The following is a 23,623-nucleotide window of genomic DNA, read 5'->3' as shown; positions in this document are numbered from 1 at the left end:
TCTTCTAAACACAGCCTTAAAACAAAATAGAACAACATTCAGAGTATGAGCATTAATCACAAAAAAATGATTTCTGAAACAACAAAAACAGCAGAACAACATTCAGAGTTTGAGCATTAATCACAAAATATTGATTTATGAAACAAAACAAAAACAGAAGAACAACATTCAGAGTTTGAGCATTGATAACAAAAAATTGATTTCGGAAACAAAACAAACATTGCAAAACCAACAGAACAGCATTTAGATTTTGAGCATTGATCACAAAAAATTAATTTCTGAAACAAAACAATGAAAACAGAATTTTTTTTTCCTTCAAAAGAAGAAAACAATGAAAACATGAAGCATATAATAAATCAATGATCACCAATATCCAGCAAGAATCTCAGACACAACAATAAATACACAACAACAATTTAGCAAATAAACAAGAACAAGACCTAAATAGAAAATCCAACAAATTAAATCACAGAAACCTAACAATTTAGCAAATTAAAACAGCAGCAGCCCAACAATTTAGCAAATTATCAACTTAACAAGTTCAAGAACAGAAAATCACAACAAAAAAAATAAAATAAAAATAACAGAAGAACAACAGAACAACAACACAAGATGATAAGGAAATAAAACAAAAGGATAGATAAGGGGGGGTTTCCTGCTAGACCTCTAAGAAACCTATTCTTAGCAACCTAGGTCACCGGAAAGGGTTCCCTACTAGACCTTCAAAGAACCTGTCCTTGACAACCTAGATCAGAGGGGCGAAAACTGAAAGAAACCACCACGCAGATCACCTTAGTGTTGGATCCTCCAATCTTCCTCATGCAACAAATGAAGCAAATCACTCACCTCACTTCTCACACAATAAAAGTGCTTAAAAGCAACTGAAATTTATTCATCAAAAGTTATCTCAAATGGTCTCACCAGAGGTGTTTTAAATAGGCTCCTAACAACCAACTAAAAGATAAGATATCTAATTTAAATCAGATTTGATTTAAAATTTAAAATCCTAAAAATATGATAACTAATTTAAATCAGATTTAATCTTATTAGATTAGATTAGATTAGATTTAAATTTAAAATCCCTAAAAATACTACTAAGCAAATCAGAAGTAATTCAAATCTTCCAACAAACTTTAACAACAAAACAAACTAACATAAATGCCTAAAAATTCGAAAATTAATAATAAAGTATGCCTCCCATTGAATTTGAAAAGCATTATTGGGCTTCTTGCTGTCCTAACTTAACCCAATGGGCCTTATGACTTGTCGCCTTTTCAGCACCACTGTTTTTGAGACGGACTCTTGGTCTTCTTGATGTCCAAGACTGGCATGGTACAATTCTTCTCAGATCCTTGAATATGACAAGATTACTATTCTGTCCCTTAACTCCAAAATGACGAGAATGCCCTCCTGAGCACATATCATTCTCCCCCTCTTCAAAAAGATTTGTCCTCGAATCTTGATTGAGAAGCTCTTTTTTCCTCCAAGGAATCCAAATCAAATCTCCGGGTTCAAATAGCATGGTTTGATGACTTTTCTTTACCCACTGAATGGTGGCTATGTCTTTCATGTGTGCAACTTGTCTGTCTTCCTTTTCATCCATATTAATGCCTCCATAATTGACCAGTGAATCTACAACGCCTGGAAAAATGGATATAAAAACACTAGAAATTTCATGGTTAGATGTATGAGAAACTAAGGACTCTGTGGATTTCAATGAGACTAATGCACTCTTGTCTAAGCTAGAACTTTCTAGATCTCTCTCACAAGTGTGTTTATTGAACTCAGTTTCTTTTTCGCTCATTGACTCCTCTGGCTCACTATTCTCATCTTTTCTCTCAAAATTCTCGTTTGCAATCAAACATGGATTCTTTTCACTCAAACACTCAATCTCTTTCTCAATTTCTTTTCTCTCATATTCTTCAAATTGCTCACATCCCAATGGCCCAGTTGAGAAATTCTGCACTGTTGAATCTTTCAAGGACACATCACCCTCTACAACATACTCAACAAATTCTTCCATCTCTGTCTTTGAAGAAGAATGAAAGATAGGCGTAGAAGAATTCCTCTTGTTATGGCGAGCTATCATTTGTTGCACCTGCTCCCAGTCAATGGCCAATTTGACCAAATTGTCAAGGGTTGTGAAACGGTAACGTTAGACTTCATCTGCAAGTTCTTCACGTAATCCAAACAAAAATCGGTCCTTGAGAACCTCAGAACTCCTTTTAATATTAGCCATGTCCATCAAATATAGAAACTCCTTGTGATACTCCATCACTGATTGTGAGCCTTGTTGTAACGTAAAAAATTTTCCAAAAAATGTATTATGGTATGATGATGGCACAAACTGCCTCCTCATGATTTTCTTCATCTTCTCTCAGCTGCTAATTGGGCACTTTCCGTACCGTCTTCTAGATCTTCCTAATTCAGTCCACCATATACGGGCAGCATCGGAAAAATTGGCTTGTACCAGTTGAACCTTCTTTTCCTCTGAAAGGATGCAATTGTAAAAATTGATTCTACCTTTCTTTCCCATCTGAAAAACGCTTCAGGATCATTCCTCCCTTTGAATGCAGGGATTTGCAACTGAGAACCTTTTTTTGCATATGAGATTCCTTCATCATCACTATCGTAATACTCAATCATTTTTTTATTTTTTTTTTCGGACACTGACTTAAAGATAGAATAATTGCAAAAAATAAAATAAAAAAAAAGATTTTTTTTTCGTTTTTTTTACACTAACGTGAATTTACAGAAATTAAAGAGAAAAATAAAAAAGAGACTAAACAAGACCCATGGAACGTGTAGATAAATAAGAATTTACCTACGACCTGTATCTGATACCAGATGATAAGGAAATAAAACAAAATGATAGATAAGGGGGGAGTTTCCTGCTAGACCTCTAAAAAACCTATTCTTAGCAACCTAGGTCACCGGAAAGGGTTCCTGATGAGCGGATAATTTACTACGCTTTTTGGCATTATTTTTAGTATGTTTTTAGTATATTTTAGTTAGTTTTTATTATATTTTTATTAGTTTTTAGTTAAAATTCACTTTTCTGGACTTTACTATGAGTTTGTGTGTTTTTCTGTGATTTCAGGTATTTTCTGACTGAAATTGAGGGTCCTGAGCAAAAATCTGATTCAGAGGCTGAAAAGGACAGCAGATGCTGTTGGATTCTGACCTCCCTGCACTCGAAGTGAATTTTCTGGAGCTACAGAAGCCCAATTGGTGCGCTCTCAATGGCTTTGGAAAGTAGACATCCTGGGCTTTCCAGCAATATATAATAGTCTATACTTTGCCCGAGATTTGATGGCCCAAACCGGTGTTGCAAATCAGCATTAGAATTCCCAGCGTTTAACGCCGGAACTAGCATAAAAATTGGAGTTAAACGCCCAAACTGGCATAAAAGCTGGCGTTTAACTCCAGAAAAAGTCTCTATACATGAAAGCTTCAATGCTCAGCCCAAGCACACACTAAGTGGACCCCGGAAGTGGATTTTTACGTCATTTACTCATTTATGTATACCCTAGGTTACTAGTTCACTATTAATAGGATCTTTTGACATTGTATCTACACCTCATGACACTTTACACGTTTCTCATTGTATCTTCTACAGCATGAGTCTCTAAACCCCATGGTTGGGGGGTGAGGAGCTCTGCTGTGTCTTGATGGATTAATGCAATTATTACTGTTTTTCATTCAATCATGCTTGCTTCCATTCTAAGATATCACTTGTTCTTAAACCTGATGAATGTGATGATCCGTGACACTCATCATCATTCTCAACTATGAACGTGTGCCTAACAAACACCTCCGTTCTACCTTAGATTGAGTAGATATCTCTTGGATTCTTTAATCGGAATCTTCGTGGTATAAGCTAGAATTGATGGCGGCATTCAAAAGAATCTGAAAGGTCTAAACCTTGTCTGTGGTATTCTGAGTAGGATTCAAGGATTGAATGACTGTGACGAGCTTCAAACTCCTGAGGGCTGGGCGTTAGTGACAGACGCAAAAGAATTACTGGATTCTATTCCAACCCGATTGAGAACCGACAGATGATTAGCCGTGCTGTGACAGAGCGCGTTGAACATTTTCACTGAGAGGATGGGAGGTAGCCATTGACAACAGTGAAACTCTACATACAGCTTGCCATGGAAGGAGCCTTGCGTGTTTGAAGAAGAAGACAGTAGGAAAGCAGAGGTTCAGAAGACAGAGCATCTCCAAAACCTCAACCTGTTCCCCATTACTGCAAAACAAGTACTTATTTCATGTTCTTTTGCTTTTTACAATCAACCCTGATAATTATTGATATCCTGACTAAGAGTTACAAGATAACCATAGCTTGCTTCAAGCCGACAATCTCCGTGGGATAGACCCTTACTCACGTAAGGTATTACTTGGACGACCCAGTGCACTTGCTGGTTAGTTGTGCGGGATTGCAAAAGTGTGATTGCAATTTCGTGCACCAGTTCCCTACTAGACCTTCAAAGAACCTGTCCTTGACAACCTAGATCAGAGGGGCAAAAACTGAAAGAAACCACCACACAGATCACCTTAGTGTTGGATCCTCCAATCTTCCTCATGCAACAAATGAAGCAAATCACTCACCTCACTTCTCACACAATAAAAGTGCTTAAAAGCAACTGAAATTTATTCATCAAAAGTTATCTCAAATGGTCTCACCAGAGGTGTTTTAAATAGGCTCCTAACAACCAACTAAAAGATAAGATATCTAATTTAAATCAGATTTGATCTTATTGGATTAGATCAGATTTGATTTAAAATTTAAAATCCTAAAAATATGATAACTAATTTAAATCAGATTTAATCTTATTAGATTAGATTAGATTTGATTTAAATTTAAAATCCCTAAAAATACTACTAAGCAAATCATAAGTAATTCAAATCTTCCAACAAACTCTAACAACAAAACAAACTAACATAAATGCCTAAAAATTCAAAAATTAATAATAAATTATGCCTCCCATTGAATTTGAAAAGCATTATTGGGCTTCTTGCTGTCCTAACTTAACCCAATGGGCCTTATGACTTGTCGCCCTTTCAGCACCACTGTTTTTGAGACGGGCTCTTGGTCTTCTTGATGTCCAAGACTGGCATGGTACAATTCTTCTCAGATCCTTGAATATGACAAGATTACTATTCTGCCCCTTAACTCCAAAATGACGAGAATGCCCTCCTGAGCACGTATCATTAGAGCAGATGATAAGAGAAAACACAGCGGAAACATAAGAAATAAATAAGGTTTTCCTACTGGACCTCTAAGATACCTGTTCTTAGCAACCTAGGTCACCGGCAAGGATTCCCTACTAGACCTTCAAGGAACTTGTCCTTGACAACCTAGATCAGAAGGGCGAAAACTGAAAGAAACCACCATGCAGATCACCTTAGTGTTGGATCCTCCAATCTTTCTCATGCAACAAATGAAGCAAATCACTCACCTCACTTCTCACACAATAAAAGTGCTTAAAAGCAACTGAAATTTATTCATCAAAAGTTATCTCAAATGGTCTCACCAGAGGTGTTTTAAATAGGCTCCTAACAACCAACTAAAAGATAAGATATCTAATTTAAATCAGATTTGATCTTATTGGATTAGATCAGATTTGATTTAAAATTTAAAATCCTAAAAATATGATAACTAATTTAAATCAGATTTAATCTTATTAGATTAGATTAGATTTGATTTAAATTTAAAATCCCTAAAAATACTACTAAGCAAATCATAAGTAATTCAAATCTTCCAACAAACTCTAACAACAAAACAAACTAACATAAATGCCTAAAAATTTGAAAATTAATAATAAATTATGCCTCCCATTGAATTTGAAAAGCATTATTAGGCTTCTTGCTGTCCTAACTTAACCCAATGGGCCTTATGACTTATCGCCCTTTTAGCACCACTGTTTTTGAGAAGGACTCTTGGTCTTCTTGATGTCCAAGACTGGCATGGTACAATTCTTCTCAGATCCTTGAATATGACAAGATTACTATTCTGCCCCTTAACTCCAAAATGACGAGAATGCCCTCCTGAGATCCAATTATTCTAATTTCACATGCAATCAACTTACTAAGTTTCTAAAAGCTAGAAATGATAAAACCAACCGGAAATATGGTTAAAGCATTTCATCAAACATGTTGAGTGCGGTAAACTTGAAACTAAATAAGAGAAGAGAACATAACTATTGTATACTTTAATTCATTCTATGAAAAAAATCCAAACCACTGCCAAATCAAATAGTTACTTATTGTAATAGAAATAAGAAGTTGCAGAGTTTGAAGCAGAGTATTGGTGTTGTGTGAGTGTATTGTCTGGTGGTGGGTTTAGGAAACTCACGGCGGCGACAAAAGAGAGCAGTTCCACGGCTAGGTGGAGCGCGCGGGTTGGTCGCAGAGTTTGAAGCAGGGCAACGTGGCTTCCAGAGGAACGCGAACCCGAACGGTGAACCCCGAGCAAACTTGAACGGCGAAGAATGCGAACGAAGACGACGGCTGAACGAAGACGCGAACGTTAACGGTAACCAACGGCGGCGGAAACGAGGCTGAGCAGACAAAGACGACGGACGCCGAGCTCGAGGAAGCAGCTGCGATCGGTGACAGCGAACGGGGGTTGAAGACTTGGAGCACGAGGGAAGCTAGATAGATGGACGGACGGCGGCAGTATAACACTCCTTGCAGCGGCAGTGGTGTAGGCTTACAGTGCTAGGGTTTTTTAGCTGAGTTTCTGTGAATGAAAGAAAGGGAGGGAGAAAGGGAGAAAGAAACGAAGGAGCTTCAGAACCAAGAGTGAAAGTAAGCAAATTTGGCAAAAACGACGCCGTTTCATTTAAACCGGTCGGTTCCCTGTCCAGTTCAACAAGCCAACAACCGGCTGGTTCGACGGTTCTCCTCTGGCTTTTAGAGAAATTGTTTTAGGGGGCAAACCGGACCGTAATTGCTGCCGGTTCACGGTTAGACCGGTAGAATAGGCCGGTCCGATCCGATTTTCAAAATATTGGTCCAAATTGTAATTGGCAGTAGTTCACATTTTGACTGGCCGGTTCAAACCGGTTTTTTTAACCTTGGTTCGAACCCTACCTCTAGCATTTTGAACAAATTTCCAATTCGTACCGGTTCGATCGGACCGGTCTTCATTGGATTTGACTAGTTTTCAACGATTCATTCCAAATTTGACCGATTTATTGCCTTACACGGTTCAAATATCGGACCGGACCGATATAAGATCTGATCCACCGGTTTTTTAGTCGAGCCGGTCTAATCCAGTTTTAATAACAATGGTTCAAACTATCAGATTTGGATTATGTTAGTGCAATATTTTTTTTAAGTAAATGGTCAAATTAGTCCCTACAAAATTATTCGTCCTCTAAATTGGTCCTTGAAAAAAATTTTTAATCAAATTCGTCCTTTAAAAATTTTAAATTAGTCATATTAATCCTTTCGTCACATTGTTTATTGATGGTGTCAAAATTTGCTAATATGACACGTTAAGTGACACTCCAACACACGCCTAGAAGTCTTAATTGACTATTAACATGAATTGTCCAAAAAATGAGTCCACTGGCGTGTTTAACGCCGTTGTGGGAATGTCTTCTGACACGTAAAAAAATGACACTGTCGTTAACTGCAAAACGTCGCCGACGTTTTGTTCTACATGAAGAAAATTTTTGTTCCTCACCCCACCATTGAAGAAAACGTCACTGCTTAGTTACTTTATTTGTTGGGTTATAATGAAGAGCAATACTACATAACTAGTAAATATTATTATTTTTTGTCAGCACTTAGTCAACAATAATTTACACTCATATTTACAGATATTTTGTACACAAGAAGTATATAATTTGCACATATATTTATTAGAGTTTTGCATATATGAATCAATACAGTTTACACTCATGAATCAATATAATTTACACCCACATTTTTCAAAATTTACACATATAAATTAATAAAATGACCATTTAGTATTTGTGTTGGTCAAATAATGACTAAAAATACTTAAAGTTGTTTGCCTCAAAAGTTTTTCTATAATTAATCATATCTAAAACATGAAACTAATTCTTGAGAATTTCTATTTCTAATACTAGTTTAAAGTTTAATTTTATTTTGAATCCCACCAAATAACACATCAGTATTTGTGAGACTTATTATAAATAGAGATTTAAAATTAAAAGCAAGATTTGTTATTCTAATATTTGATTTTAATTCAACTAAAAGTTTATAATATTTTTAATTATTTTATCAAAATAATTATATAAATGATAAAATTTTATTAGTTTTTTATTAAAATGATCCTATCTTTTTAAGGTAAGACCTATTTTATTTTATCTATCAATTTTATTATAAATTTTAATTTTAAATCAATTTACTTGTTAAAAATATTAACAATGATATTTTAAAAACACCCTATTAGAATTGTTCTTAGTGTCTTAATTCCTTATTTGGTTCGTTCAAGGTTGTGGCATTTTAAAATGAAAAGCGAGAGTACCATTAAAGTTAACTAAATTTATTTAGTCAGCTTATTTATTCGTTTAAACGGACATATTTTATCTCTAAAATTAAACTTACTTAACCCAAACTTGATTAATTAGAAAAAAAAATGACATGTTAAATGAGATAGTCTATGAGCGGTCTGTTTAAATTACATTTTACATTTAAAAAAAATATTTATTACTTTTTTTTATTTTACTTGAAAACACAATCTATCAATTAAAGAAATATTATTTGTTTAAGTTTTTAGCTTAAAAATAATATTTTTTATTAAAATAATTTTCAACAAATAAAATAAAAAAATAAATGGGATAATTAATTTAACTCATTAGGCTAATTATAAACGGTCCAAATTAAAAATTTATAGGTTATAAATAAAGTAGATTTAAAGGAACTCTAGTTTAACTAACGGACTTAAGCGACCTAAACGAATGGAAAAGCAGATAGAGCACCAATTTAGACAACTAATAAACAGTACAGTAAGCAGAATAATCATGATCACTATTTCAAGTGTGACAAATGTCATCTTTTTACTCGATAATCAACTTACAATCATGCATAATCACCATTAATTTAGCTACCATAATATTACTCTATATAAAAATAATTTTCTTTTATTCTTCTATTATTTTTATACTCAAATAATTATAATTACCACTCTAACTATTATAATTATAGTTTTTTAATTACATTACTACCTAAAAATTTTATATTGAAGGAAAGAGCCTTTTTGAAACAAAAAAATATTTTTAATAAAAAATAAAATAAAATAAAATAAATTATTTAAAATAAAAAATATTCTAAATATTAAAAAAAAACTTAGTTCAAATATTAAAAACTAAAACCATATTTGAGCTTAACTTTATATGAATGGGACATTTGCTTCATTGTATTTCTCTCCAATAATCTCCATTATGTTCCTTTGAATAAATCATGGGTAAAACATACCAAGTTACAAGGAAGGTTAATATTATATTCTATAAATTAAGTGGGTTTATTTTAGTTTTAAAGATTAATAATACTTGTGTATAGTTTATACGCTCTTTGTTCTAACCAGATAAGGATTTGACGACTTCATGAACTTGTTCTCACCTGATAAGGATTCAACGATTTGATCTTGTGTATAGTTTAGAGTATGAAATTTGATAACTTCATTTTTTTACAGAAGGAAATAAAACTTTTATTCAAAGAAAAGTTAAATGATGCTTAAAGTGCTTAATGATCATAGAAAAAAACATAAAATTTATATCTAACAAAAGAATAATATTTTTTTATAATAAACCGTTATCTGATAAAAAAAAAGTGCAATTTTGATTTCAAAAAATTTTAATAAATACAAATAGACATAAATCTAAATTTTTTGTGTTTCTAGCTAAATCTATCTATACAGACGTATTATATCGTAGTAGAATACTTTTTTCTCTTTTTTCAAATAAATTTGAATATTTTCAGTATACGTATACATATAGTATATTTTTTTGTTATATAGACAATTTTTTATTTTTCAACTACTTTTAATTAATATAAAGAGTAGAAGGTGTATAAGAAAGATAGTGTATGTCAAAATGGTATATCCATATACACAGACGGATTTAAAAGGGGCAAGTGGTGGTTTTTGGCTCCCCAACAAGTTTTAAACTCATATATTATTATAATAGATGTATTATATAGAGTAAAATTTAATAACATAATAATAATAAAAAGAGTTAATATTTTATATGTATTAGAGTTTAAGTTTCTCTACATATATTTATATTATTTATATTATTTATTTGATTTAAAGTTCTTTTTATATTTATTTTTTAAATTAATTTTAACTTATATAATTATATAAAAAATATTTTAATATTATTTATAATAATATTATTCTTTTTTTAGTTGGCAATTTAGTTGTTTCTTTTATATTATTTTTCTATTACTTTTTATTTCTATTATTATATAAAAATACTTTAATATATTTTAAATTCACATAACAAAATTGTTAGTGAGATTAATTTATATTACTTTATGTCATATTTTATAATGACATAAAAATTTAATTCGTGACACATAAATACTTACTAAAGTAATTAATTAACAAAATATTTAAAAATAGATAATTTTATATTTTATTAGATGTAAAATCATAAAAATTATGAAAAAAATTATAAAGACGGAGATAATTCTTTTATTTGACAAGTATTTATTAATTTTTTAATTAAAAAATTAATTATAATTATATCTATTATCAAATATATGACATTATATTTGATTATACAAAATTTTAATTTTCGATCCCTCCATAATTAGATTTCTGGATCCGTCCCTATCCATATATATAATATTTTTCATTAAAATCAAGCTATTGGATGTATCCTCAAAATCTAATAATTTAAAAAATAAAAATTATCTCATTAGATTTTCAATTTTATATAAATTAAATATTATGGTATCAGTAACTTTTTAGATAAAAAAATGTCATTCATAATATATAATATATTTTTTGTCTTACTTAAATAATATATATGATGATAACATATCATACTTAGATTACATTACAGGTATTTATGGATTGGATCCGATCCGTATATTTACGGTGTTTATCCAAATTCGATTCGAAAATTTTGTATATGGATCCGATCCGCAAGGCTATCGGATCGGATCAGATCCGCACACTAATCAGATCGAATTGCAGATTTTGTGTATGTATCTGCATATTCACGTATCCGCAAAAATAAAGAAATAAATAAATAAATATTTTTTATATTTTATTTCAACTAATAATTATCATATATATTGTATTATTTTAATTTATTATGTAAGAAAAGTATATTTAATATTATTTTAAGAGTAAATATATTTAAAAGAATAGAAAAAATTAATTTTATTGATATTTTTTTAATAAAAATAAATTTTTAAAAATATTTTTGTATTTTGTGAATATATTCGATATTCGATATCCGATCCACAAGTGTGCAGATCGGATCCAAACTAAAAAATTATGGATATTGGATCTAATCCGATGATTTTAATACAGATGAAATTAAAATTTTGGTCATATCCAATCCGATCCGATCCGCGTTCACCTCTAACTTAACTTATAACATCAAATGAAAAAAAAGAGAGAGAATTCCTTCTAATAATTCTTTATGTGTTTATTCACTTATCGTATTATATTAAAAATAAAATGTATTCTTTCTCTATTTAATTTATTAACTGCAATCCGTTGACAAATGATAAGGGTTGAAATTATTAACTTAAAAGCAACTAGATAGTATGCAAATAATTTTGTAGTTTTAGTTGATAGAAAATATATTGGTATGATATATTGATTAAAAAAATGATGATGTAAACCAAAAAAATAAAAAAATAAAGTACATATATTATTAATCTGCAATTTTCCAATTTTTATAAAATAACATATGATGATACACAAACTATAAACTTTTGTTTTTTAACATATGTTTAGGATAAAAATAGCCAAAACATAAATAAAACAAATAAAAGTTCTCTCTGTCATGCTTTCGTTAGAATTGAGATTTATTTTTACTTGCGTCATGCTTTTGTTAGAATGATGTCATTCAGTTAAATTGGATTTGAATTTAATCAATTTATGTTATCGCACGAAACCTCCTTTAATTTGATGATTACCCATTTTGCATGGAAGGTAATTACAATTACTTTCTTTTAATTAGAAACTAAATTGGATTAGTGCTAATAAATATGGTAGATAATAATATTAATACGTATGTCTATTAAATGGAAAACTACTGAATAGATAAGATTAAAGTAAATTGGCGTTTTGTAATTAAGACTAAGAGAATACACAACAAAAATATGTTGTTGTTTTCCATTTTTTGCTATTCTATCTTATGCAAATAATGTGTGGTCCGAAACTTTGATTTATAGAAATTAAGATTGTAAATATCATTAAATAAAATTACTATATACACATAAAAATTAATTGTAAAATTTGTATAAATGTATATATTAATTAATTTATTTTAATATGTATTTTATATTTAGATATATATTCTATATGAATGAATGATTTAGTTGTAGATATTTTGTGTCTATTTTGCATAGTTAATTACTAAAATACTTGTATAAAAGAATTTAACAACCATAACAAGTGTTTAATAATACTAATTTTTTTATGGAATCAAATACTTTAAAATAGAAAAATATAAAAAATTAATTTTAGTTAGTCAATATTAATTTAGTTTTCTTTTTTAATTTTAAAAGTTGTATTTTTTGGAGAATTTAATATTTAAAATTTAGAATTTAGAGTTAAAAATTTATAATTTAATATTAACAAAATAATTTCAAAAAAATAAATTAATGTTGCAAAAAAATATTAGTTCTCTAAATTGTTCGTATAAAATATTTGTAGCCTAACAGTAAATACAAATTAATCAAATTCTTATAACAATGATTAATATAATATAAGTAGTATACTAATTTATCAAATATATCATTAAATAATAACAAATAAAAAATCACACTACTAAGTACGAATCAACAAATTTGATTCGAAGTTTCGAACTTAAAACTAATAGAGTGTACACGGATCAGATCGGATATGGCTGAAAATTTAATTCAGTCTGCATATTTTTTATTTGATCATATTGGATATGATATCCGTATTTTTAAGTATCAAATTCGATCTGTAAATATGCGTATCAGATATCGAATATATCCGCATAATTGAACCTTTTTTTTTAATCATATTTTTATGTAAAAAATTCAATAAAAATATTTCTTTCACATTTTTAAATTTATTTATTCCTAAAACATTTTTAATCAAACATTTTCTAAATAACAAAAATAAAATAATACAATATATGAATAATTACTAATCAAAACATACAAACAAGTAAATATAATACAAAATATATATATTTATTTTTAATTATTATTGTGCGAATTTACGAATCCACATATTAGATATACAGATGTAGAGTAACTATCCGCAATCCAACCCGTAAAATCCGATCCAATCAATATGCGGATCGAATTGTATCTATAATTTTTGGATTGAATACGAATATTTATCGTGAATCTACATATACGATCCGATCCATAAATACCTCCAAAAACCAATATGCTTTTTATATCCTTCTTTTAAAGAAGAGAAAAAAAAAACAACTTAACAACTCAGATATATTTACTATTTAGATCCTTAATATATGTGATGTAATAACCTGTAATCTTCACCCCAAAAAAAAAAAGGAAAATATAAAAGTTTATTTGAGGTGGATAAATGCTAAGAATGAATCCCACAACTGCCACATTGATTAAGTGGGAACAAACCTCCCAAACTCTCTTGACCATGAATGAAGTATCAAGTATGTATTTTTCTAATTTAAGTTTTGAATAACCATACATATCTCATATTAATATATATAAAACTCTTCACACCGCTAATCAATTACTATTGAAATGAAAAAACAAGCATTTGAGTAGTAAGTACTTGCGTGCCGCAACGTGCATAAATTGTGGACTAAATCATTTATATATAATCAATTTGATTAGTGAACGATCAATTTATTAGTCTATTTAAATAAGTATTAAAATTTTAAATTTTGTCTTATATATATAATTATTAGCCAGCAATTAATCTTTTAAATAAAACTTAAATTTATGATAGATTATTTTTTAATTTGTCGGACAGTAAGATATTATAAAAAACAAAAAAAAATTATTTATATATAATTAATATATGTGATTTGTTCCTTAGCTTCCTTCATTATGAATTTGAATTGAAATATTGGGTGTGTTTGTTTCAACTTTCAACCCTTTTTTCTGAAAAAATATATTTTTTATTATAATATTCAGTTTTTTTTTTAAAAACTCAACAAATAATAAGTTCTAATTAAAAATAATTTTTAGAATTTGCTACCTACATAAAAGAAATTAAATTGTAAAATCACGTTTTTAACATTAAAAAATAAAAAAAGAAGCACATTACAGTCAAGTGATGATGAGACCATTTTATGAAATAATTTTTCTACTACCTATCTTCATTTTATTTTATTTTTTTTGGGTGGAACCATCACCGAAGATGACTCATATTTTCCTATAGTCATAGTGATTTTTCTTTCAGATAAAGCGTGATTTTCTATTATATATTTTTTAAGAAATAAAAAATATATAAAAAATAATATTATATGATACAAAAAATCACATTTTTCTATATTAGTTGAAAAAATGAGAAAATTTATTCTATAATTTAAAATAAAATTGTGGTTAGGATCCAAATTCGTTGTTGCATTTTTAGTCATTCACACAATACAAATTAGGCAATAATTTTTCCAACTCTCACATGAGTTGCTGAGATGTTGATGATGAAAGATGTGACTAAGAAGATATTTATATATATGTGTGATAGATCAGCATGGTTATTTAATTTGGTTAATATATATGTCACAATAATTATGACATTATTTTGTGGCAACATCACCTCCCAAAACTTCCCTCGAATAACAAGTCATAGATTATTCATAATTGCTTAATTAAATTAAGATTTTATAGTAATTTATTTGTAAGCATTTTTATCTTAAATATATATTTTTTTACATAATTATTTATAGCTAGCTATATCATTAAATTATTAAATTTTACCATCTATCATTTTCAAAGTTATAAAATATTAGGTAAAGTATATTTTTTGTCTTTAAAGTTTGATAAAAGTTTCAAAAATATCTATAAATTTTATTTTGTTTTAATTTTATTCTAAAAGTTTTCGATTTGCATCAAATATTTTTCTAATAGCTAATTTTTCAAAAAATTTAAAACCAATTCAATAATAATTTCATAAGAACAATCCTCAATACAAGTAAATCAATATGTATTATTGTTAGATTGATCTTAAATTTTTTGAAAATTTAGCTATTGAGTTTATATTTGATACAAATCGAAAATTTTTGAGACAAAATAATTGAAACAAAATAAAATTTAAGGATATTTTTAAAACTTTTGCCAAACTTTAAAGACAAAAATATACTTTACCCTAAAATATAATATTTGATTAGATGATAATATAAAATTTTATTATTATTATTATTTTTACTATTATTATTATTATTATTGTTATTGTTATTATTATTATTATTAGGTTTAATTACTCTGTTGGTCCCTATAATTTCGCAAAATTTATTTTTTTTTTAATTGAGTCCTGCATCAAATTTTACTTTTAATTTGGTCGCTATATTTTTTTTCCTTTTATTTGAGTCTATGCACTAATTTTTTTAATTAGATCCCTATATAATTAAACCAATTACTATTAAGAGAGACCTAGTTGAAAAAAAATTGGTACATAGACCTAATTAAAAAGAAAAAAAAGTATAGGGACCTAATGAAAAATTTTGTAAAACTATAAGAATCAACAGAATAATTAAACCTTATTATTATTATTATTATTATTATTATTATTATTAATATTATTAGTGATTCGGATAAATACTAGAAATGATGTCAAATTATCAATAATATTGTGTTTTACTAAGAAAAATGGAGTCCTTAATTAATCTCCTTGGACACAATTATCTAGTACAAATTTTCTTTCTCTCTTTCTCTTTGTCTCCATGTGTTAGTCCCATATGCCATTAAGCTTCTGATTCACGAAAAGCATTTTAATACAAAAATTCTAAATTTGAACAGAATGAAAAAGTGAGAGAGGGTTGTTAAAACAAGTCACAAGTCAAGAGAGTTTTATTTATTTATTTATTTATTATTTTTTGGGATTACGAAACGTGCATGCCAAATGATGTATAGCCATAAGTTCAACTAAGATTAAAGATATTTTATTAGTTTAGTTTGTTAACTTTTATGTTCAGGTTAATTTATATAAATTAAACTGTTGTACACGGATAATTAATAAGGTCTTATTTTTACATGGCTGCTACTATAATAAATTAATAACTAATGCAATCTGTTTATTAGTATACTTTTTTATAAATTAAATATATGCAATATTTATAAATATGAAATTAGTTAAGATACTAAATTTTTTATATTTTAATAAAAATTCTTTGGTTCAAGTTTTAAAAATAATAAAAAATATTTTTCATAAATTATATATAATAAAAAATATATTTTTTAGAAAAATATTATATACCAAATTGGATAGATAATAATCTAAATAGTTTTATATTAAAAAAGTGAATGAAAATTAACTTTTTCATCAAATATGTGATTTTCAGTTGGATTTTAAATTATACATGCCTAACCAACATTAAATCCAATCAAATAGTAGACAAATTATTATTATTTTTTATTTGATCCAGTATATATTTAAATCTTTGAATATATTAAAAAAAAATACTGTAAGAAAAAATTACAATTTATCTAAATAAATATGGCAATTTTTTTCTTTCGAAAATTGCATGTGTGGGTAAACACTAAAAAAAAAGTCTTTATTACTTAGATAAATCTCTAACCTATCAAAAAAATTCCTAAGTTTGAATGGATGTTCTGAATTAATAATTATTGTGAGCCACACATACATCATAAGTGCGTTATGCTTACGTCATGCAAAAACCACTCTAATTTTCATGTATATATATGTGGGTCTTATTTGGCAACCAACAAAAACACACACATAAAAACCTACGTTTTGGTTTTAATTTAATTTGAGTTTGACTTTCCAAATAGTGAATCTCTCTCTCTCTAATCTCTATATATACTTCAAACCTTCTTTGTCTTTCTCCTCATATATTTTTTTCTTCTTTATTTCAAATATCTTATACCAAATACCATACAACGTATTTATTTTTTATTATAAAGTTCTTTGCATTGCAGCTTTTGATCACAAAACATGACACAACAAGAGTTTGTTAATAACAATTATAAAATCAAAGAGCCTCGTCTTGTGGCAAGAAAATTCTTGGCTAAACCTCAACATGAAGGTGTTGGAGCTGTTGTTAGAAGAAGCATTGGAAGGTAAGAATATCAATAATACTTTTTTTGTTTTTGATGAAAATTTGGAACACATTTTAAGTTTGAGTAATTTGGACTAATTGCTTATCTGGGTTTTAATTTTTGTTGGATCAGATTTGAGCTCAAGTACTTTGATCCTTTCCTTGTATTGGATGAATTCTCAGGTGATGATGATGATGATGATGATCAATCAGATATAATTAAATAAGTTCTTTAATTTGATTTTTTTTTTATTATTGATGATGATCAATTAATCATTGTTCTGTTTTCTAAAGAATGTGAAAATCTTTGAAATGTTTCAGTCACTGCTCCTGCTGGTTTTCCAGATCATCCACACAGAGGTTTGTATCAATTAGATTTTATCATGTGTCATTAAAAAAAAAAATTAATTTGTTCTTTCAGAAAAATCTTAATTTCTTCTTATATTCTGACTCCATTTTCCTTTGTGGGGTGTTTTCTTTTTACAGGCTTTGAGACTGTCACATACATGTTGCAGGTTGGAGCAAATTTTGAATTATTCATTTAGTTTTCTTCCTTCAATGCTGCTTGATTATAAAAATACGATCATGTTACGCGTACATTAAAATCAACCACCAAAGTCAGTTATCAGTATAAACTATATGTTAAGATATAAATACACATTAAAAATAAATTAAACCACACATGTATTTACACAAATATATTGATAGCTAATTTTAGTGGCTAATTTTAGTGTACGAATATTATTTTTAATAAAAATAATGGTCAATTCTAATAAAAATGCTACATTTAAAAATTAATATATTCAGATATATTGTTTATACATTTAATTTTTAAGTATCCCACCTTGCGCAAATTAATTATCATTTTGAAACGTATTAACACAAAGTCAATTGCATAAGATAATGGCCATTATAGATTTAGATCAACATAATTTCAAGGTTTGAAATATATATAAGTGATTAAGTATATTAATGATTCATTAATATGAAATTAACCATTTTAGTTAGTGCCCTCCAGAACAAAATCATCAAAGACTGTCTTAATTGCACCAATGGTTACAACTCACATAAACATGAAATGACAAGAGTGACCCCACATATTAGATATCATGTTTTATTTAAATATTTTTGTTCTAAATTCCCAACCACCATTCTTGAGTGCACCTAAAGTTATAGGGTGTGTAAATGCTACATTGGTTCACACATGCTTGTGAAGTTGTGCTATAAACCTCACCTAATTAATACCTATAGAAATTGTGTTAATTAATTTGTGTACATTATTATTATTATTTATTGTAATTCAGGGAGCTGTAACACATGAAGATTTTGAAGGGCATAAAGGAACAATTGAAGCTGGTGATTTGCAATGGATGACTGCAGGGAGAGGAATAGTTCATTCAGAAATGCCTGCTTCTCAAGGAACTCAAAAGGGTCTTCAGCTATGGATCAATCTTGCTTCACAAAACAAAATGTAAGTTCACTATACCTTAAATTTGGTTTATTATACAATAACATATAAATTTAATTTTAATACACTATTAATATAAAATAATTTTATATGTGTATTTAATTATGTAAATATTAGATTAATAAAAATAATTATCTTTTATATCGATTGTATAAATAATCATATAAAAAAACAACTGTAATTGAATAATGTCAGTGAATCGAAATTGAACTCTTAAATATATTATCTAAGTAAGTCATGTAAAATAATTAACTACTACTTAATAGTTTAGTGCATAATTCTACATTGAATTATTTTGGTTACAACATAATATTGTGTATCTTAAATATGAACCCTACCTACTCCATCTTTAGCAATATTTTGAACTTTCAATATATATATTTTTATATAAAAATCTAAATCTAAATGAAGGGTATACATCAGGTAGTTATTATGGGCTTTTTATTTTTATTTTTTCTGAAATAGTACTATTATGTTTATGTGACAACCTTATTAGCCTTGGCCCCATGGAATTAATAGATGACGTATTTTATGCGTCACCTTGATGATCATCATTTTGTTTGGATAATGCTTTACCATCAAATATGAATAAGGCAAAAAGGGGATTCCCACTCTCTCCTTGGAAAAAGTCAAATTTTATTTTAAACATTGTTTGTTTTTTTTTTGGGGAGTCAATATATGCCTTATTCCTCTATGACATGCTTTGCTTTATCTATCTCATGATTCTTCATCATCATGGACCATTTTCCTGCAAGTGCTTTTTTGCATAGAGCACCAAATTATGCAAGTTTACCCAATGGCCAGCATAAGCCATAAATATTAAATAATGTGCCTCTCACTCATAAGAGATATGGAATATGGAACTTCAAATCTATGTGGTTTAGAGTCACCCTAATATAATATAACATAATAAACTCAAGTGTTTTTTTTTTTTTCATTAATGTGTCTAGGAAGTAGTGCTTGTTATGCTTTAAGAGTTGAATTTGATTATTATGCATTGTAATCTAATCAATATTTGTGTTTGTAGGAGATTTAAGATTTTTTTATCCAAAAAAAACTATATGCACCAAAAAAAAAAAATTAATTACCATATCTTTCTATTTCAATATGTATTCTATACGGATAACCGAGTTGATATCTGATTTTTTTTTGTACATGTAACATGATTGTTATTTATCTACCTTTAATTTATAGATGAATTGAATAACTATTATAATTCAAAATCTAATTAAACTTTTGGTTTTTATCTTTCTTTGTTATGCTAATCTTAGGGTTGAACCAAGGTATCAAGAAATATTAAGCAAGGACATAGCAGAAGCTATGAAAGATGGTGTGAAGGTTAGAGTAATAGCAGGGGAAGCACTTGGTACAAAGTCTCCAATCTACACAAGAACACCAACAATGTACTTGGACTTCATTCTCAAACCTGGTTCACACTTGCAACAACCTATACCAAAATCTTGGAATGCTTTTGTGTATGTTTTGGAAGGAGAGGGTATTTTTGGAAACCAAAAGTCTCAACCTATAAGCTCACACCACATTCTTCTTCTTGGTTATGGTGATGGATTAGAGGCATGGAACAAATCTTCTAAGCAACTTAGGTTCATTCTTGTTGGAGGTGAACCACTAGGTGAACCTGTGGTTCAATTTGGGCCATTTGTTATGAACACTCAAGAAGAAATTGACCAAACCATTGATGACTTTGAGAACTATGCTAATGGATTTGAGAAAGCAAGGCACTGGAGGTCTCAAAGTGCACTTAGCCTTGACTATTGAGGGTTTTGACATTTGACTTTTATCTTTTTTGGGTTGTTTTATATCTCACATTCCAGCTAGTTGATGTTGAAAGAAGCAAGGAAAAACAACTTAGTTCAGTTCTTTGCAATGTAAATTGGAATTTATGAATTAGATGAAGAATCAAATCCATTTTACTTTTGGCTATGCCCTAATATATTTTATGTAAGGTATGATCACAAAATATTAAGAGTTATTTTCTCATTTGTAGTAATAATATATTGACAAATCATTATTCTTCCTTTCAAGGATGAAATGAATGAAACCTTGGCCTATCAGTTAACTATTACTATTAAGAGTTTTAAAATTATTGATTAGTCCATAAAAGTTTGTAAGAGAATAAGATTTCTATATACTTGACATCTATGAGATGCTACATGAACTCAAACAAAGCAATGCCCCATATGAAGGACAAGAGCATTGAATCACCAACCTGTGCATCTTTTGCTATTATATCTATTAATCATAAGGTTGGCTCAACAATTGGTGGTACCAACCACAAGATTCATCATTCAATAAATTATCATAACACTTTCATGTAAGTTCCCAAACAAGTATGAGGTTAATGACTATAGGCTTATTATTATTTTGGTTAAAAGCCTTATATATTAGCATATGATTTGGTAGCAGATTTTTTAAGTAAATGTAACATGATTGATTGAAAAAACACTTGGAAAATGATGCATAGTTATGAGGCTTATAGAAGATGTCATATTCATTCATTTTCAAATGTTCAACAGCACATAACTAGAGAAGATTAAATCTTGTTAAACAAGTTTCATAACCTATCCCCATGTACGGTTGTTTCTGAGAGATGGAAGCTATGTAATACAAGTTCAATTTCTACCATCAAAAGCAGTGGTTAAACTACCTAGCTAAGCTTCAGTAGTTCCAACTACTTTCTCAACTTCAGCAATGGTGTTTCGAGCATCATCGATTTCAGGACCTTCTTTCTCATTTGATTCCTCTAGCTCAGCCTGAAAGAGGACATAAAAATGGACCACATGCCATGAATCAGAATCATAACATATAGACTCAATTTCAAGCATATGCGCAACTTGGACTTGCTATTTGAAAACAGAGAAAACACAACAAAAATATAGATCAAACATAATGAAGAAAGAAGTACAAATTGTTTCAAACAAATAAATGAACCTTCATTGGCATGCTTAAGAGAACAAAAGTAATTGCACAATAGATTTCTCTTTAGTTGTCAACTTCTATATTTCAGTTTAATACATTTTGGAAAAGATTTTTTAGTTATCAATTTTTTTAGCAGAGTACCAATCAAAGCAGTGCCTCAATCCTCCACTAATAAAATAAATAAGTTGTTTATCACATTGAGATTATGATTAGATGAAGAAAAATGAAGGACACACAGGAACTTGCAGGAATCAAATCAATAAATGCCACACTGATAAACTCAAAGATAACCCAACTCATAACATCATTAATGGGTACCAATACCATCATCAATTGGAAACAAAAATCCAAGGCATGAAATGCAAAGCATGTAAAATGTTTGCAACTTGAGAAAACAGCACAAAACTAAGGCATAAGTTAATAACCATGGAAAAAGAAAACAAGAAAATGTACATTACCAATGCTCCTTTTAAATCCGCGAGTGCGGCCTCAAGGCGCTTGTGGCAATCAGGAATCATCATCCTAGACTCAGCCAGCACATTTTCCTGTCCAAAATATCAAGTCAACAAACAAAACATGCAATCATTATTCAGTATTCACCATATCATCACTGACCTTAGTGATTTCCCAAAAACAATTAAGGAGGCAAATCCACACCCTACTAAGATGTACAATTTAAAAACTTCAATCTAATAATAACTATATTTAAAAACAATCACATATTATTTTTGCATACATAGATAAATTGAAATTAGATACCTGCTGCTTGAGATCATAAGGGTCAGCACCCTTCTCCTTCATGTCAGCAGTTTTTGCAGTTTCTCTCTCAACTTCCTTCTCATAAGAATGCAGCTCCTTAACTATGCGTTTGCAAGTACTTGTCTTTATCTTTAGATTCCTCAAAGTAGCCATTGGATCCTGATCCTGCAACCTAAAAAAAAAAAAAAAAAATTTTTTTTGTCCCCAAATTAAAAACCATCAGCTTTCACCTAACTACTAAAGCTAAGTTGATTCCAAATCAAATTCAATAAAAGCAAAAAATTGCAATGCAATATTATACTCCATTTTCAGTAAGTTCAAACGCGCAAGCTGTATTTCCAGTTCCAAAAAATAAAAAATAAAAAATAAAAACCGAAGAGTCAAAAAATAGCTCCAATGCTTGAGATCTAATATGATAATGACATGACGAGAAGATAGCAAAGGTAGTAACTTAACTTACCAACGAGTAAGAAAAATTGAATTTAGGTGGAGATTCAGAGCGAGACTGAAATAGAGACGGTAACTGCTTTACTCGATGAACACTGAAAACCGAACCTTTGCAGTTTGCTCTACACTCTCACTGAAACGCACCGTTTGGTTTGCTTTTTATTTTTTGTTTCTACACTTTGTTTTTTATTTCTTTATGTTGGGTCTTTCGGGCCTGTAAACATAACAATAACTTTTTTATTTGATTACGGTCCCATTTTTAGCTTAATTTTGGAATTTCCACGTTATTCGAAAAAAAAAAAAGAGTAGAGTTTTAGTTAATTTTTAAACACTAATTTTATAGTTTTTACTCTTTACAACCAGTATGTATTTAACGTTCGTTAGAAAACACATATGATGGAACTACATTGACTGCTTATAAGATCATGTGTCTTCTAACACTAATTTTGTAACCCCATTATATGAGAATAATGAGATGAGATGAGATATATATTGTAATACTAAAAAGATATTTAATAGTTTGAGTATATACAGCATATGTAAATTCCTGTATTGATCGACAATTTTCTGAGAGATTGAATGAAAACTCCCTATGATTAGCCAA

General features: G+C 29.0%; 2 protein-coding genes across 2 annotated transcripts; one reads left to right on the top strand and one right to left on the bottom strand.

Moving 5' to 3' along the window:
• The first annotated feature begins 17,167 nt into the window (after positions 1-17,167).
• Positions 17,168-20,807, top strand: LOC130941355 (pirin-like protein). The gene is made up of 6 exons (XM_057869831.1): positions 17,168-17,430; positions 17,542-17,591; positions 17,730-17,768; positions 17,895-17,923; positions 18,713-18,879; positions 20,148-20,807. The coding sequence occupies exons 1-6, from the start codon at positions 17,306-17,308 to the stop codon at positions 20,650-20,652; spliced, it is 915 nt and encodes a 304-aa protein (XP_057725814.1). The 5' UTR covers positions 17,168-17,305; the 3' UTR covers positions 20,653-20,807.
• A 540-nt stretch (positions 20,808-21,347) lies between these two features.
• Positions 21,348-23,194, bottom strand: LOC130941724 (tubulin-folding cofactor A). The gene is made up of 4 exons (XM_057870301.1): positions 23,033-23,194; positions 22,573-22,744; positions 22,272-22,358; positions 21,348-21,647 (listed from the first exon to the last, which is right to left on the bottom strand). Exons 2-4 carry the CDS (start codon positions 22,723-22,725, stop codon positions 21,546-21,548), a joined length of 342 nt encoding a protein of 113 aa, XP_057726284.1. The 5' UTR covers positions 22,726-22,744; positions 23,033-23,194; the 3' UTR covers positions 21,348-21,545.
• Positions 23,195-23,623: the final 429 nt, after the last annotated feature.

Source organism: Arachis stenosperma, chromosome 7 (assembly GCF_014773155.1).
Source record: "Arachis stenosperma cultivar V10309 chromosome 7, arast.V10309.gnm1.PFL2, whole genome shotgun sequence".
NCBI classification, from domain to species: Eukaryota; Viridiplantae; Streptophyta; class Magnoliopsida; order Fabales; family Fabaceae; genus Arachis; species Arachis stenosperma.
The sequence above is the reverse complement of the archived record's forward strand: the minus strand, read 5'-3'. Positions and strand labels throughout refer to the sequence as shown.

Coding starts and splice junctions, on each gene's coding strand:
- LOC130941355 (XM_057869831.1), top strand. CDS start 17,306: ATGACACAACAAGAGTTTGTTAATAACAATTATAAAATCAAAGAGCCT. Junction 17,431..17,541: donor GTTAGAAGAAGCATTGGAAG/GTAAGAATATCA, acceptor TTGTTGGATCAG/ATTTGAGCTCAAGTACTTTG. Junction 17,769..17,894: donor TCCAGATCATCCACACAGAG/GTTTGTATCAAT, acceptor TTCTTTTTACAG/GCTTTGAGACTGTCACATAC.
- LOC130941724 (XM_057870301.1), bottom strand. CDS start 22,725: ATGGCTACTTTGAGGAATCTAAAGATAAAGACAAGTACTTGCAAACGC. Junction 22,359..22,572: donor CTTATGATCTCAAGCAGCAG/GTATCTAATTTC, acceptor TATTTTGGACAG/GAAAATGTGCTGGCTGAGTC. Junction 21,648..22,271: donor CGGATTTAAAAGGAGCATTG/GTAATGTACATT, acceptor GTCCTCTTTCAG/GCTGAGCTAGAGGAATCAAA.